Source organism: Sebastes fasciatus, chromosome 14 (genome assembly GCF_043250625.1).
Source record: "Sebastes fasciatus isolate fSebFas1 chromosome 14, fSebFas1.pri, whole genome shotgun sequence".
NCBI classification, from domain to species: domain Eukaryota; kingdom Metazoa; phylum Chordata; class Actinopteri; order Perciformes; family Sebastidae; genus Sebastes; species Sebastes fasciatus.
The window spans coordinates 2,649,959-2,668,120 of record NC_133808.1 but is presented as its reverse complement, the minus strand read 5'-3'; the positions used below and the strand labels follow the sequence as shown (position 1 = coordinate 2,668,120).

The 18,162-nt window shown below is 40.2% G+C and overlaps 1 protein-coding gene across 2 annotated transcripts in view; it reads left to right on the top strand.

Moving 5' to 3' along the window:
• cxcr2 (chemokine (C-X-C motif) receptor 2) overlaps positions 1 to 17,341 on the top strand; it is a 43,578-nt gene extending 26,237 nt beyond the window's left edge. Inside the window, exons 1-2 of one of the 2 annotated variants that reach the window (XM_074658144.1) lie at positions 9,784 to 10,159; positions 13,504 to 17,341. In XM_074658144.1, coding sequence (XP_074514245.1) covers positions 10,097 to 10,159; positions 13,504 to 14,580 — 1,140 coding nt within the window. In that variant the 5' untranslated portion in view covers positions 9,784 to 10,096 and the 3' untranslated portion in view covers positions 14,581 to 17,341. Of the gene's footprint in view, positions 1 to 9,783; positions 10,160 to 13,503 lie in introns of those variants that run through there. The other variant, XM_074658145.1, reaches the window with a different exon arrangement.
• Positions 17,342 to 18,162: the final 821 nt, after the last annotated feature.

Below are 18,162 nucleotides of genomic sequence, written 5' to 3'. Positions count from 1 at the left end.
AAAAAATAACCGTGATAAATTCCTTAGTGATTCCTCAGTTTATCTATATCCTCATGTCATTACCTACCCCAGGAGAGGAGCTGTTTAAAAAATATGAGCAAAAATGTGTTCAATTTCATATGGGGTTGGAAGCCTGACAAAATTAAAAGAGCTTATCTGTATAATGATTACAAACACTGTGGACTTAAATTGTTAAACCTTAAGGCACTCAACTTTGCACTAAAAGCATCCCTTATACCAAAATGTATCTTAAATCCGCAGTGGTTTTCAGCAAAATGATTGAGGTCTGCTCATCCTCTGTTCCACAAAGAACTCTATCCTTACCTCCAGTTAACTGCTTTTCAGTTCACTATATTAAAGAGAAAGTCATTTCCATACTTATCCGGCTTTTTGGACGAGGCCATAGTCAGTTGGTTTCAATACCAATATCATCAACCAGTGTGAAGTTATGAAATCCAGAGCCAAGTGTTGTGGTATAATAGAAATATTTTGATTAATGATCACCGTATCTTTATTGAATCAATGTTTGAAAAAAGGAATATTATTTATAAATGACCTCTTGAATAGTGGGGGCGAAATCAAGACTTATGATGAATTTAAAATAGTATACGGTAATGTTTGTGACCTTTTTACATTTAATCAACTCTGTGCAGCTATACCTCAGATCTGGAAAAGGAAGCTATTATTATGTACAAAACAAGTGGCATGTTACCCCTACATTAAGGACACAACATGGATGAATAAGACAAAAATAAACAAGAAAATATATCAGTTATACATGCAACTTAAACACATTTCTGCTACACCAGTAGCTATCCAGTCAAAAATGGGGGTATTTGTTAGACAAATGTATCCCATGGAGGAAAGTATATGCATGTATTTACACAACTTCTTTTGATGTCTCCATTAGAATTTTACAACTAAAACTAATCTACAAATTCTTGCCTACTAAGAGAATGCTAAAAAAAATTAAAATGGGGCATCCAACAAGGTGACATATGTAGATTGTGTGAGGAGGAAGAGGAGTCAGACATTCATTTATTTTTGGTATTGTAAGGAAGTTACATTATTTTGGATTAACGTTGAAAAAAAGTGGATCTCAGTCTACAAATCAAATTTCTATAGTTGTCCTTTATCTATAATGTTTGGTGATTTAAGGGGTGATGAAAAAAAAAAAAGGAAAAGACCTGAACAACATCATCATTACGATGGGGAAAGCATTTATATTTAAAGCTATAAAAAGACAACAGTTAAACACTGAACATTTCAAAATGTTTTTGAAACATCAGTGGGTTCTTGAGAGGGATGTTAATAGAAATAAAAGAACAGAATATAATTTTTGATCATGGGTGGGCTACTTTGAGTCAGGGTGAGGATTGGAGTTAAACAAAATTAATTAATAAGTAATGTCGACAAAAAGGTCAACTAAAGGGATGTAAATATGTCCTTTTTTTTTTTTTTTGTGTGTAAAATAGAATAGATAACTGTGTAAGCGAATGTGTCTAAGTGGATATCTATATGTAAGCGGGTGTGGATATAGACATATGTATATACTGTATGTGTGTGTGTGTGTGTGTGTATCTACACACATAGTCAAAATTGTTGGTACCCTTCCGTTAAAGAAAGAATAAAAAAAAACAATGGTCACTGAAATAACTTGAAACTGACAAAAAAGTAATAATAAATAAAAATGTATTGAAAATGAACTAATGAAAATCAGCTAATGTTTTTGAATTTTGGTTCAGAATCATTTAAAAAAAAAAAAACTAATGAAGCTGGCCTGGACAAAATGATGGTACCCCTAGAAAAGATTGAAAATAATTTGACCATAGGGGCACATTAAACATTGGCTGTGTCTAAGTGGATATCTATATGTAAGCGGGTGTGGATATAGACATATGTATATACTGTATGTGTGTGTGTGTGTGTGTGTGTGTGTGTGTGTGTGTATCTACACACATAGTCAAAATTGTTGGTACCCTTCCGTTAAAGAAAGAATAAAAAAAAACAATGGTCACTGAAATAACTTGAAACTGACAAAAAAGTAATAATAAATAAAAATGTATTGAAAATGAACTAATGAAAATCAGCTAATGTTTTTGAATTTTGGTTCAGAATCATTTAAAAAAACAAACTAATGAAGCTGGCCTGGACAAAAATGATGGTACCCCTAGAAAAGATTGAAAATAATTTGACCATAGGGACACATTAAACATTGGTATCATGGTGTGTACCACACTGAACATGGACCGCAGAAAGCTAAGGAGAGAGTTGTCTCAGGAGATTAGAAAGAAAATTATAGACAAGCATGTTAAAGGTAAAAGCTATAAGACCATCTCCAAGCAGCCTGATGTGTTTAGGCAGTTGATCGCACGCTAAAATACCCAAGAAATTTGTCCCATTAATAATTATTTTTCTAACAATGCTAGTTAGTTCTATAGTATTCATAGTGTTTTAGTAGTAGTCCATGAGCCATTTTCTCCTGTTTGAGCCAAAGTGGACTTAATGGCAGACAACCCCGGAGGACACCAAATCATAAAAAAGTGAGACTGGAATATGCCAAAATGCATATTGACAAGCCACAAAGCTTCTTGGAGAATGTCTTTTGGACAGATGAGACAAAACTGGGGCTTTTTGGCCAGTCACATCAGCTCTATGTTCACAGACGCCAAAAATGAAGCATCCAAAGAAAAGAACACTGTACCTAATGTGCAAAATGCAAGAGTGGCGTTAGGAAAAGCGTCCTCTTCAAAAGTTGTGAAGTTTGGTAAACACGACCTCAGCTGAATGCTGACTATATACACAAAGTGTAGGTAAAAGATGGAGCTAGTGACATCTCATGAATACGCATGGTTGACAGGCCTTGAGGTTGCCCCATTCACACTACATACATTTTTTTTTTTTTTTTTTTTTTTAAAAACCCACTATATTGTAACTCTACCGACATTGCACCGCTTTTTTTTTTTTGGGAGATGACTACAAGCAAAATTAGTGGTGTACTAACACACATCTACCAATTTAAAATGTTAACAAATCATTACAGCACAGATACATCTCCTAAAGAATTTTAGGAGATGGCATACAAGAGATGACCCCCATCCCGCTCACATCCACCCCATTTGTCCCTGGATACATGCTGATATCTATTACAAACAATACCACCCCATACCCCACCCCCTCTCACAGATACATCTCATAAAGAATTTTAGGAGATGACATGAAGGAGATGACATACTTCCCTTCTCACACCATTTGTCCTGGATACATGTTAATATCGACTACGAACAACGCTAATCCATACACCCTCTCACAAACAAACATATGGTTACAGGATCCATGCTGCTATAGCCTGCAAACAGTACCAACCACCACAGCATCAAAAGCCATAAACATTTTGACCACAGCACACTAGGCTTTGTTTGAACTTTTAATGATACTGTAATAAAAAAGACACCTCTTGGATACAACGGAGTTCACATATAGGGATACAACTGTGTTTTGTTCACTGAACCAGTATCAACAGGAGGGGGTCTTCTTTTGTTTACTGAGCAACTGATAACATCTTGGATACAACCTACTTTTTTTTTTATCTGACTCAGGATCAACAGTATGGGTCTTCTGTGGAAACACCAAAAAGCAAAAACATTTGGTCACAGGGACCAGGGGTTTGTTTGAACTTTTAATGATACTGTAATAAAAGACACATATTGGGATACAACTGTATTTTTTATCTGCATCAGGATCCACAGGATGGGGTCTTTCTTTTTTTGTTGTGGAGCAACTGATAACACCTTACAGCAGACACCTTTGGACAACTACCAATAATTAACATCAGCCCTAGGGTTACAAAAAGGACACCAGGGTCACCAAGGGTTCACCTGTATCCCCACACACACACACGCGCATGCTCACGTGCACGCGCATTTCACATGCACGCGCAAAGCCACCAGTCCTATACTACTGACATTAAATTAAGAGAGTTATCTGAGCCTATGGCAAAAGAGCTAGATGAACCAATCAATGAATGGGAAATACAGCAGGTAATCTCTACATTGAAAAACAATAAAAGCCCTGGGCCAGATGGGTACATAAATGAATTTTATAAAATGTTTAAAGAGGAAGTATCACCTTTACTGTTAAAAGCTTATCACCATGCGTTACAATCTGGTACTATGGCCCCCTCTTGGAGGGACGCAACAATAGTAGTTATACATAAAGAGGGCAAAGACTCGACCAAATGCCAATCATATAGGCCCATATCGCTACTCAACACAGACCTGCGGATATTAACTGCTATTCTTTCAAAACGTGTCAATAAAATTATCACGAAAATTATTCATCCGGATCAAACCGGGTTCATTACCGGAAGATATTATGGAGACAATATTAGAAGGTTACTAAATCTAATGACACATCCAAAAGTAAAAGAAGACGAAGCAATGATATTATCCCTCGACGCCCAGAAGGCATTCGATCGAGTGTCCTGGCAATACTTATTTCAAACACTGAGACGATTCCAATTTGGCCCCAATTTCATTAAGTGGATACAAACAATATATTCCAATCCGCAGGCGACTGTTAAAGTGAATGGGTTTTTATCAGACCGATTTGTCCTAGAGCGCGGCTGCAGACAGGGTTGCCCTCTTTCGCCCCTTCTGTTTGATATTAGTATTGAACCTTTGGCACAGCTTATCAGGGACAACGATAACATAAAAGGACTGACAATAAATGGAGAACAGCATAAATTATCACTGTACGCAGATGATGTGTTTTTATATTTAGCGGAACCTGCAACAACAATCCCACACTTAAAGGATCTCATCTCCGTATATGGGTACTTTTCGGGTTATAAAGTTAATGTGGATAAAACAATGGCTATGGATATAAGTGGTGGAATTTCACAATCTGTGAAACTCCAGAGTGGTTTCAGATGGCCTAAAGATGGCATCAAACACCTCGGCATCCAAATACCCCCATCATTAAGAAATTTATTCGATGCAAATTACAAAAGTTTGATTGATAATGTTGGTAAGGATTTGGACCGATGGGCAACGCTCCCCCTATCTTTTTTAGGCCGAATTGAGAGTGTACGAATGAATGTGCTGCCTAAGCTTCTCTATCCATTTCAGATGTTGCCTATTGATATTCCTAAACCCACATTTGATAAATTGGACAGGTTAATTGCAAAATTCATATGGCAAGGAAAGCGGCCAAGAATCAGACTAAAAACATTGCAGCTATCTAAACCAAAGGGAGGGCTCAAACTTCCAAACCTAAGATATTACTTCTGGGCTGCACAGTTAAAACCTTTGACAATATGGACCGAGGATTGTACACATACACGTTGGCTTAACATAGAAAAAAGCCTTTGTGCGAGGCCCCTACAGATCTTGCCTTTCTTAGATGTCCCCTTACGAGAAACTCAAATGGGCGAATGGACTAAAGTCACACTAACAATCGGGAGAAAAATCAAACTAGCATTTGGATTGCCCAAAGCAATTTCAGCATTAACCAATATTGGATTCATAAAGGATTTTGTTCCCTCCAGTTTAGATACAGGATTTAGAAAATGGTCAGAACAGGGACTCGTTAACCTACACCAACTCCTGAAGGATGGCAGACTTAAGTCATTCCAGCAGTTGAGAGAGGAATTTAAACTTCCCAATACCGATTTTTTCCGATATCTACAATTAAGGGACTTCCTAACGAAACACAAGGAATGGGATAAATTTCTGGTGCCCACTCCAATTGAAGAGTTCCTGATGAAATTACAAACAGGAAATGAGGATAAGAAAATTATAGGCCATTTTTACCAAATATTTTTAGGCATGAATTTGAACAATACGCTTCAAATAAAAGGTAGATGGGAAATTGAAATGAATACAGACATACCACAGGACATATGGGAAGAAATATGCACCGAAGCACATCTAGTGACCAACTCTAATAGCTGGAGGGAATTCAAATGGAAAGTAATTTCAAGATTCTTTCGTACACCAGAAATAGTGGCTAAAATGGGCCCTAAACACTCGAATAAATGTTGGAGAAATTGTGGTACACATATTGGCAACCATAATCACATATTTTGGACATGCCCCAAATTAAAAACATTTTGGGAAGAGGTATTTCGGGCACTCGAAGATGTATTCGACCAAAATTTCACCAAAGATCCAAAAATGGCACTGCTGGGAGCAATACCAGAAGGCATTGATGGAAGAGCCAAAAAATATCTCTTACAAATATTGCTTACAGCAGCAATTAAATGTATCACAATTACGTGGTTAAAACCTGAGCCCCCAACATACAATTTATGGATCGAGAAGGTATGGGAAATCTACCACATGGAACAAATAACCTATTCCCTAAGACTCCAAAAAGACACATTTGTTAAAAGGTGGAGCCCTGCCATGATTGTACTAGTTCGGTGATCTGAGTGTTCTTGTATATCCTGGATCATGCTTGTGTCTTTGTCTTCCTGACCCAGGTCACCTCTCTGGGCACGTGCACGCATTCATACAGCACACACCCATACAACACACTCCCCCTCCCTTACCTCCGACCCCTTACCACAGTTATCATTATTTAAATTTATTTATTTATTTATTTGACTTTACTCTATTTTAATTATTTGGATTGTCTTTTTTGTGTTCTCTCTCTCCCCCTTGTTTTAAGCTGTAAGATTTTGTGTTAAAACTATGAGACAGCTATCAAAATGAAAATACAGTGGTATAGAATGTTATTATGATTGTGTAAGTTGCTGTAACTGCAATAAAAATTAAGTTAAAAAAAAAAAAAAAGAGACAGATAAAAAGTCCCTGTCACGGGTAAAGCTCCAGAAACATTGGATCCTACATTTCCCATATTGCAACTCTATTACATCTTTGGGTAGAACCTGCCTCATAAATTCCCAGTTATTTCAAACCCCAAAACCTCCAGTTTGTTAAGCAGACAGGACATTTACAACTATTTTGTTTTTATTATTCTTATTCCAGTAAGTCACAGAGAAGGTCTGCAGTGAACACATCGGATCAGGACTGCTGCTGCCCTCCACTGGACAAATAGTCAAACACAGCAATACAAAAAAAAAATTAAGGGAAGAATATGTAAGAATTAGGGCTTTCAATCGATTCAAATTCTTAATCGCGATGATTGTCCGTAGTTAATCACGATTAATTGCAAATCAATCGCACATTTTGTATCTTTTCAAAATGTACCTTAAAGGGAGTATTTAATCCTCTTATCAACATGGGAGTGGGCAAATATGCTGCTTTATGCAAATGTATGTATATATTTATTATTGGAAATCAATAAACAACACAAAACAATGACAGATATTGTCCAGAAACCCTCACAGGTACTGCATTTAGCATAAAAAATATGCTCAAATCATAACATGGCAAACTGCAGCCCAACAGGCAGCAACAGCTGTCAGTGTGTCAGTGTGCTGACTTGACTATGACTTGCCCCAAACTGCATGTGATTATCATAAAGTGGGCATGTCTGTAAAAGGGAGACTTGTTGGTATCTTCACTGTAACTTTAAAAACTGAGCCCGCTACAACCTCAGAAATATTGATTGCATTAAGTCGATTGCGAGAATCTGGGTCAGTTCCAAGAATCAAGGTCTGTATTCATCAAACTGCTAAAAGTGGAGTGAAAGATAAAAGATGACGTTTAAAATCCCTCACTTTTACTGCTACTCACACATTTAAAGGGACTGTTGGTAACTTTTTACACGTATAAATCTACCGGGTCAGGATCCCATGCGCGCTCGTGTATGCACGCTCCGTATGCACGTTCTCGCTGTCTCGCTCCACCTCTACACGTGAACGCGCGCACACTACACACTGCAGAAGAGTTAGTTTAGCTCTGAGAATATCTAGTGAATGTACAGGTGACGTTTGTGTAGAAATAACTGCTGTAGCTCCTCCAGACCAACAGAGGTTTCCCGTGTCTTGTGAAGTGACGGGGCTCCGCAGAGAGAAACGTTATCATCTCCGACCGGGTGCCGGTGTCTCCCTGCGGGCGCAGTCCGGAGACAATAACGTTTCTCTTCCTGCTTCAGCCACGGACTAGTGTTGGCTTTCCTGCTTCAGCCCCGGAGGCTGAAGCAGGAAAGCCAACACTAGTATCAGCAGTGATTCATGGAGAGACCTTCGTCTGGTCAGCTAACATTACTGCCAAGCAGCTGAAATATAGAGTGATATTGTGGTTTTAGCTGACGTGTGTCGCCTCACTGTTTTGAGCGATGCTCGTTCACGTCTATGTAGAGCGAGCACAAGCGCGAGCCCGACACTGACTTTAGTTGACTTAACGGCCACAGGTGTCGCTGTTAACAAGCATTTCTGAAAGTTACAAACAGTCCCTTTAAGAATACAAAGTGTTAATCCTCTTTCTTTTGACTTAAGCCAGGTTTAAATTTCAGAGAGCTCTGGAGGTGTCTGGTTGGTTAGGGGGAGCCTTCTGAGGTCCTATGACGTCCAAACATAGACAGAGTGTGCACCTTTCTAGATGTGTTTTTGAACAGTATTCGTCATCATATCTGAAGCAACAAAAGTCAAATGTCAAATGTTCTGCTTTTTGAAGTCTGTCACAACAGTATTCAGTCGTAGAGAAACATCATGAAGAAAAAAGACAAGGCTCTATGAAAAAGTCTTAAAGTTTGTTCACTAACACCATGTGATACATTGGCATAAAATACTAGATATACCTTCATACTGTCTGATTGCACAAGTACATTTCCAGATGACAATGTTTTGTGATTACGGAGCCCCCCTAGACCCCTAGGAGAATATTTTCATTAAGTCGTGCCCTCAAGTTAGTAACTCTTTCCCTCACTCGAGGCAACGGGTTACTTCTTACTACTGCTCCAGTTACACTGCGCATGTGTTATACCCAATACAAGACCCGTGTCCGCCCGTGTCTCAGCCTCCTTCAATAGGCTTTGGTTTTACGGCAGCTGGCATCTTACCTCCTTTAGGTTTTACCTGTTCACTTTGCTAAATAATAATAAAAAAATAATCTAGTACCACTGCCTCCGCGGCCCACTAGATGGCGCTCTGAGGCCCACCGGTGGGCCGCGGCCCACTGGTTGAGAATGGCTGCAGTAGGCTGTGAGACGAGTGGTCGTGGTAGTAAGAAGTAGTAAGAAGTAACTCGTTGCCTCGAGTGAGGGAAAGAGTTACTAACTTGAGGGCACGACTTAATGAAAATATTCTCCTAGGGGTCTAGGGGGGCTCCGTAATCACAAAACATTGTCATTTGGAAATGTACTTGTGCAATCAGACAGTATGAAGGTATATCTAGTATTTTATGCCAATGTATCACATGGTGTTAGTGAACAAACTTTAAGACTTTTTCATAGAGCCTCGTCTTTTTTCTTCATGATGTTTCTCTACGACTGAATACTATTGTGACAGACTTCAAAAAGCAGAACATTTGACATTTGACTTTTTTTGCTTCAGATATGATGACTAATACTGTTCAAAAACACATCTAGAAAGGTGCACACTCTGTCTATGTTTGGACGTGTCGTATCTTTTCTGCGACAGTGCTGTTGAAGTGATGATGAAGGATGCTCCGAGGACACTGTTCTTGCTGGTAAAATAGAGTTTATTACAAACAAGCCACACATGTCATACGGGCGTCTAGAGCGCCTCGATTGACAGCCTTACTCTATAGTGTATTACAAATGGATGTAACTGTGTTGGACTCTTGTGATTATGGTATAGCAACATGGATATATTCTACTAGGTAAATTGCTTTATTTCCTAGCTGGGCATCTTACACAGTGTTAGAAGAAATTTTCACACACCATCAGATCATAACAAGTTCTTTGTTATCCAATTATCACGTCTGTTCTGCAGGTTCAACTTATCAACATCCTGTCACGTCCAACATCTAACTGTGAGATCAAGCATTTATGTTTTGAAAGACAGATAATATCTATGGTTTGCTTACTTCCCTTAAAGGAAATTGCAAATAGATCATCAGCAATACCAACACCAGCACACATGTTACCACATCTCTTAGTATAGACAACAGTCCTTGCCAAATAGTTTCATTCTTGTTAAGCTGTGTGCAACAAGATAGGAGAGATGAAGCTGCAACTTTTGATCATCAGTGTTTTGGTTGTAATCAGTCAAGAAGAGGAAAAACAGGTAAACAATGATTCTTTCTGAGTTTGTGTTATTGTCAGGTTGTAGTTAAGGTATTGAACTGTCATTCAAATTCAAATTTTTCATTCACTTTTGTTGTAAACAAGCAAATGATATAAGACCTACACACATAAGGCTAAGAAATTGTTTGTTTTGACTTTCAGTACAATTGTATGGTAAATATATGCTATTATGATACAGTGATGTGTAATTCTGTCGTCTAAAGTGGTGATATTAAGCTCATTCTAATTCAAACTCAAATATTCAGCTTTTTCCAAATAAGTTTGTCAAATCTTAAACAATTAAAGCTGCATTTTGCAATTTCATACATCAGTCAGGCGTGAAATTGTATATACATTTCTTTTTTTACAATGGAAAGTTGCAGGAATGTTTTAAATTTTGGGAAGTACGCTTATTCACTTTCTTACTGAGAGTTAGATGAGAATATACCACTTTCATGTCTAGCCATTCATGATAAGCCTACAGCCAGCAGTCGATTAGCTTAGCTTAGCTTAGCTTAGCTTAGCTTATCTTAGCTTCACACAAAGACGGAAACAGCTAACTCTAAAGAAAAATAAAGTGCAGTGAGTGTATTTCCCAAAGTGGCAAACCATTCCTTTACAGCAGCTAACTTTCATTCTGATACTGTATCAAGAAGATACCTCACAAGTGACCATACCTTACTAAAATACTACTACTACTACTACTAATAATAATAATAATAATTTGTGCAAATACAGCTCAACAATGACTGTCCACTTTTTGAATGCCTCCCATTCATTGACTCCATTAACGTTTCAGAAAATCCTTATATAAGGACTTTTAAGCATGGAACCAAGCCAACCAGCTACGAGATGAATTGTTACCATAAAACATTTGAATCAGAGCAAAAAAATAATAATAATTGGAAAACGAAAAAAAAAAAGGCACAGGTATAAGACTGTGTACATAATTATTTTAAGAATGAAAAAACTACTCTTTCCATAAACCATTGCGAATGACAACTCACCGCCCCTGGAAACTCCCAAAAAACATTTAAACTAAACCTGTCGATCTTAAATGAAGACAGATTCAGTCACTGCAGGCCTTATTTCTCGCCTCAAATATTTTCAGAAACACATTTCGGTGAACTAATTTTGTTATAAGAGAAAGTTTCCAAACGAGCCACCGTGGTGGCCCGGTTTGAAATCCGGGAGCAGACAACGGAGCAGCACATATGAGCATGTAGGGGAGAGTGGGGTAAAATGAGCCAGTGGGTAAGTTGACCCACCCCCTGTATCTTGGCAACTGTGATTATGTTTTGTCATGTGACCATAAATTCAGGAAGTACCCATCATTTCTATCTTGCTGTGATGAAGTGAAGCACATGGGAGAAGTAGTAAGTACTTTTTTACACCAAAAACAGTTTTTTCCCTATCAAAATAAATGTTCTGCATGTCAGGAATAATGAATGTTAGGTCAAAGCAAATTTATCCAGGTCTAAAAAAATATATTATACATGTTGGTGATTTACTAAGATATAACACCATGTTAATCCCTTCGCTAAAGATTAGCCTGAATTGCTAAACTGGGCCATTTTTTAACAAAATGGTAGCTATGGGGCAAAGTGAGCCAAAGGTTATGGGGTAAGTTGAGCCACTGGCTCACTAATATTCTACTATTATTCCGAGCCACTGGCTCAATTTACCCCACCATAAATTAACCAAATTAATTCTCTGATGTATAAAATGGTATTACTGTTGAGTGTTACACAACTTGGTTTGATTTTTTAATGTGTTAACCTTTATAGAAGAGGGAGATAAAGGAAGTAAAAACAGTTGGTTATAGTGGAACAGCAGAGGCAAAGAGGGTCCTCACAGAGGAGGTAGAGAAGGAGCTTGCAGACCATATCAAGAAGCTGGCTGAACAGTTTCACGGCCTTACTCCAAAGAAATGCTGTGAACTGGCATTGGAATTGGCAGAAAGAACAACCTTCCTGTCCCCAACAACTGGAAAGAGCAGGGTTTAGCAGGTAGGCCTAGGTCAAACCAAAGACCAAGACGAAAATCACAGCGTACAGCAGTTCTGAGGAGAGTGTGATGCCATCCCATTTGATGACACTTCTGAGCATGAGAGTTCTAATGATGAGAGAAGTGAATCAGACATCTCAGATCTGTCAGTTGGTGACTTTGTCATAGTAAACTTTGTATCCAAAGGCAGAAGCTACCATTACATTGGCTTGGTTGAGAGCCTGGAGGGCAACGAAGTGAGTGCAAGATTTCTCAGAAGAATCCGGGGGAACACTTGACGTGAGAAGCCCACCTTTGTATTCAAGGAAAAGGATGAGGCATCTTTTCCACTGAGTGATGTGCTGAAGGAGCTACCTCAACCTCAAAAGGCTGGAGGAACTGCAAGGAGGGAGCAACAGTTCATATTTCACTGCAACCTTGACGACTGGAATATTGTCGAATATTGAATGATATTTTGATTGTTCAATGGTCTTGAAACTCACAGGTGGTTTGTTCTCACAAGTTCATAACTGTGAAACTGTTTGTTAACACACTTATGCTGAGGTTTAAACTTAAAAACTCAGATGTTCAGTTTACCCCACGATGGCTCAACTTACCCACTGACTCGGATCAACTTACCCCTTACCTGGGGCAAGTTGAGCCACAGGAGCACTTTTTTTGGGAAGGTCATTTTTTCCAGACAACTTTGTGATGGATGCATGCTGATCATTTCATTTGATAGGAGAGATCCTGAATTTAAGGTTCAAGTTTTCATTCTGCTTCTGTCTCATTTTTCCTAACCTCGAGGACAGCATAAGTAAAAATTGGCTCATCTTACCCCACTCTCCCCTACCGTAGCCGTTTGCAGGTGCAGTAAACATTTCCATGGTAATAGTGAGCTCCACCAATTAGAGATATCGCTGTTACACTTAGGATCATGGGTAGTGTAGTAATTGTCCATGACGTCGCAAATAAAACATGTTTTTCTGAAAACAAGGTTGATATCATACGGACATGTGGCTTCTACAGGAGCATATACCATTGTTCCACGATCTCGTAGCTCGTGTTAAAGCTACCTTGGATGGTTACAACATTATGGCTAATAATCAAATCAGAATATGGATGGGATTTTCACTTCCGGGACCTCACTGTTGAGCTCTATAGGGTAAAACTTAACTATCTCAATTTGGTAAGTCGCTTTTTTGGTGATTTAGGCTTATAAGATCCATTACCTGTTGCCAAGTGCTGCTTTAACAGTGTTTTTTTATTCTCTATTGCCACTGTGGCAACACTGAACTGTATGCTACTTCTTCTACCGCTACAAACTGTACAAACTGTAATGATTTTGTTTTTATTTAGCTGCTGTCAACAGAGGAACCTGGCCTTGAATATTTCTTCAATCCCATTAACAATTCTACATACGAGTATGAGGATGAACCATCTGCTCCTTGCAGTACAACTGTGCCTGGATTTAACAACTTTGGCCTGATGATCGCCTACATCGTCGTGTTCGTCGTCGCCGTGGTGGGCAACAGTGTAGTTGTCTATGTGGTTTGTCAAATGAAGAAAGGCAGATCCAGCACAGATATCTACTTGATGCACCTGGCGGTGGCGGACCTTCTCTTCTGTCTTACCCTCCCGTTCTGGGCCGTCTACGCTCATTCTGGTTGGATCTTCGGCAACTTCCCGTGCAAACTCCTTTCAGGCTTCCAGGAGGCGTCGGTATACAGTGGGGTCTTCCTGCTGGCATGCATCAGTGTAGACCGTCACTTTGCCATTGTGAGAGCTACACGTGTCTTGCCCTCCCATCACTGGGTGGTAAAAGGGGTGTGCAGTGTGGCTTGGCTGGTGGCGGGATTGTTTTCCTTACCCACGGCAATCCAGAGGGAGAGCTTGCATTATGTAGACCTGGGCCAGACCATTTGCTACGAAAACCTAACTGGCGAGAGCAGCGACCACTGGCGTGTGGGCATGCGTGTTCTGCACCATACGATGGGCTTTTTCCTGCCACTTGTGGTGATGGCGGTCTGCTACGGCTGGATCGTGGTGACGCTGTTTCACACACGTAATCAACAAAAGCGTAAGGCCATACGCGTCATCCTGGCGGTGGTGTTTGCATTCGTTCTGTGCTGGCTGCCTTATAACATCACCGTACTGATCGACACACTCATACGAGGCAGCTCACTTGCAGTGAAGACATGTGAAACTGTCTACACGGTGGAAGTGGTGCTAAAGGTGACCCAAGTGTTGGCCTTCATGCATTGTGCAGTGAATCCAGTGCTGTACGCCTTCATTGGGGAGAAGTTCCGTAACCAGCTGCTCTCAGCTCTTCACAAACAAGGGCTCATCAGCAAGAGGCTCCAGATGGCTTACAGGAAGGGATCTGTCAACAGTGCAGGGAGCACCAGATCTAGAAACACCTCTGCTACCATGTAAATAACAGGGTTAGCCTGGCTCTGTCCAAAGGTAACAAACTCCACCTACCAACACCTCTAAAGGTCACTAATTAGCAAGTTATATCTCCTGTGTTTAATCCGTACAAAAACCTAAGTTTAAAAATGGCAAATTGCTGTTTTACAGGTGTTTATGTACCAAAGTATTTCTTGGCCTGGAGCAGTAACATCCTTTGACTTTAGAGGTGCTGGTAGGTAGATTTTGTTCCCATTAAGGCCCAGACACACCAACCCGACATCAAAGAACAAGCGGCGATAAAGGCCACCAGTTGCGTCACCTTTTGTCTCGGCTATAAAGTTTCACTCGAACACACCGCAAAGACAGCAGCCGAAGGCCAACTACCACGTACGTTCTGCTCCTGCGTGACATGAAATAACTCTCCACAACAACAGGTGGCGGTAGTCTGTATTTGTCATTCAAAAAGGGAAACCGGAAGACCGAGGACTGCAGATATACAAGCCGTTGTTACGATACGTACATGAAATAAGCAGCGTTCCTCACTTCTGTTTCTCTTCTCGAGCACTGATTAGTTTGAGCTGAATCAACAATCGGAGTGAATTCTAGACTAGGCCGACGAATGCTCACCGACGGCCCCAAACTGTTCCATTGGCTTGGTGTGTCAGGGCCTTCAGACCGAGCCAGGGTAGCTGTTTCCTTCTGTTTCCAGTCTTTATGCTAAGCTAAGCTAAGCTAATCTAACTGGCTGCTGGCTGTATAGCCTTATGTTGAATAGACAGACATGAGAGGAGTATTTTCTCAAACAACTCTTCAAAATTGAATACGCTTATTTCCCAAAATGTCAAACTAAACCATGCCATCCCCTAATGTTTTATTGCCTTAACTAATAATACCAAGGATGTACATGGTTCACATGGCTGGTTCTAAAGTAAAAAGGGGATATATCATGAAAAACTCTTTTTCAGTGCTTGTGCACATACATTTGGGTATCTGGAGCGTCTACCAACCCACAAACTGTGACATAAGACAACCCAGTCAGTTTTTTGTGGGCTGTCTAGATCAGAAAACATGTGATTCAACAAGACATTCATATGTGGCTCCCCTTCTTATGTCACATGCAGGCTCATTAGAATATACCGCTCTCCATCTGAGTATCTCCACTAACTGGATACAGCGTTGGAAGCGGGCTCCCATTCATTCCTATGAGAGTTGCTCAGTGGCGCATGAAGCCAAAATGGCTCGACTGCCGAGTGATAAAGTACCCGGATCTTCCGGCGATCTTCCACATCCATTGGGCCCATAGAGCAGGAGCAGTAGTGTTTTTCTTTAACTCCGCCTCCCAGCCCTCACTCCAGCCTCAGTCTCATTCACATGAACGGAGGAAGGGAAATAACTCTGGTTTCAGCAATTAATGCATTTTGCAACTTTTAGGACCTAATGATTTAAAATGAGGGCTCAAGTTGATTTACCTCAAAAAAGTTATCCGCCGACTTGCAGATGTGTCTTTCCCAATGTAAGTCTATGGGAAAAAGTATTTTTGGGCCCAAAGGCATCACATGATGAACACGGAAGTTGTAGTACCACCGTTTGGCCACTACAAAATTTTGCTTCAATGCCCGGCACTCTTCCTGGGGGCTTGATCCCCACCCATGGCTTGAGAACTACCTTTCCATATTTTTCTTGCAAGCCAATCAGAGCAGACTGGGTATTTTGGGAGGGGGGCTTAAAGAGACAGGCGCTAAAACGGAGCATTTCAGACAGAGGGTGAATACAGGTCAATTCAGAGAGACAGATGAGAAAAATAATGTGTTTTTTGAACATTAAAGCATGCAAACATGTTCTAGTAAAAACCCAAAATAAAAGTACGAACCTGGAAATGAGCATGATATGTCCCCTTTAAAAGTGGATCGTCGCTTCAAAGCTTTAGCTGGATGTCTGCTTGCTTTAGGATCCGGTCACAACCCAGATGTGTACCCTTTAGCTCAAGAGGGTATTTTTTTTAAGAAAGAACCTTGCCTTGATGTCTTTTGATGCTGAGTGATTTAACCATGTTTGAAGTGTAATTATTGAGTCCAGCAAGTTTGCACTCCAGAAAAAGAAAACCTGGTTGTTCATCCTCAAAAATATAAATCAGTTGTCAATGGAGGAAGATGTGGCCCACCACGTGTACACGTACACGTACATTTGTGTAGTTTTTCATGAAAAGAAAGCCCTTTGAGTCTTTTAATAATATAATTTTTGGATTCTGAGACATTGTGGACATCACTGGAGAGCCATCTTCTTATTTTGCAATCTTTTAATTCGAACAAAAAGAAAAAGAAGTTAACAACTTCTTGTTTTTGTCCTTACGCCAGACAGAAGTGAAAACAAAAGTATTTTTTTCATAATCAGACATCTCAATCTTTCAAACAGGAAGAAGTGGTGAAATCAGCTTTCGGATTTCAAAAACCAGGTAGTGATTGTCTCTTTGATGACTGCTTTTTCTCACTGTCCAGCAACTTTTTTCTTACAAATGCAAGATATATGCTTATCCGATCACATGGGTATGTTGTCATGTGCAGGTAGTAGGCTATGTGTGGCTATGGTGTGTGTGCATGTGGGTGGCTCTGTGGTTGATATAACAGAGAAGAAGGGTTTCTTCATGAGAAATTGTGCAGTTGTCATGATTGTGAAACAAATTACATGGAAGGGGTGGAATGTTATTGTCTAATCATATGAATCATTATTCTGTTATGCTCTGCTGTTTCTGCAAAACTCATTAAAACAACAAGTTTAATAAAGCCTACTTTTCTGAGTGATTTCTAATAGTTCAGTGTTCAGTTATGCTGAAATGCAATTTTTAAGATATATAACCCAACATGTATGTGTAGTGTACTTACAAATTCCCATTTATCTAATATACAGTATGGAACTCTTATAGAAATGGCTTGGTAGTGCAAAAAATAGTACTGGTTGTAAAAGCAGATGAAATGTAGATTTATGCTTGGATTAGAATAAATCCTTAAACCCTAAACCATGTGTGGTCTTTCCTCAGTCGGAAACAGAGACAGGTGATCTGAGAGGGGAGAGGACGGGAGACGGGGAGACAGAGACAGGTGATCAGAGAGGGGAGAGGACGGGAGACGGGGAGACAGAGACAAGTGATCAGAGAGGGGAGAGGACGGGAGACAGGGAGACAGAGACAGGTGATCTGAGAGGGGAGAGGACGGGAGATGGGGAGACAGAGACAGGTGATCAGAGAGGGGAGAGGACGGGAGACGGGGAGACAGAGACAAGTGATCAGAGAGGGGAGAGGACGGGAGACGGGGAGACAGAGACAGGTGATCAGAGAGGGGAGAGGACGGGAGAAGGGGAGACAGAGACAAGTGATCAGAGAGGGGAGAGGACGGGAGACGGGGAGACAGAGACAGGTGATCAGAGAGGGGAGAGGACGGGAGATGGGGAGACAGAGACAGGTGATCATGGAGGGGAGAGGACGGGAGATGGAGAGACAGTCAGCTGCAGCTGGACTCAGTACCTGTTGGAGGACTCTTTCAGTGCCACTAGCCAGCGCTGCAATAACGTTACTGATCTGTGTTTCAGCAGCAGGTTATGAAATTAATTGTT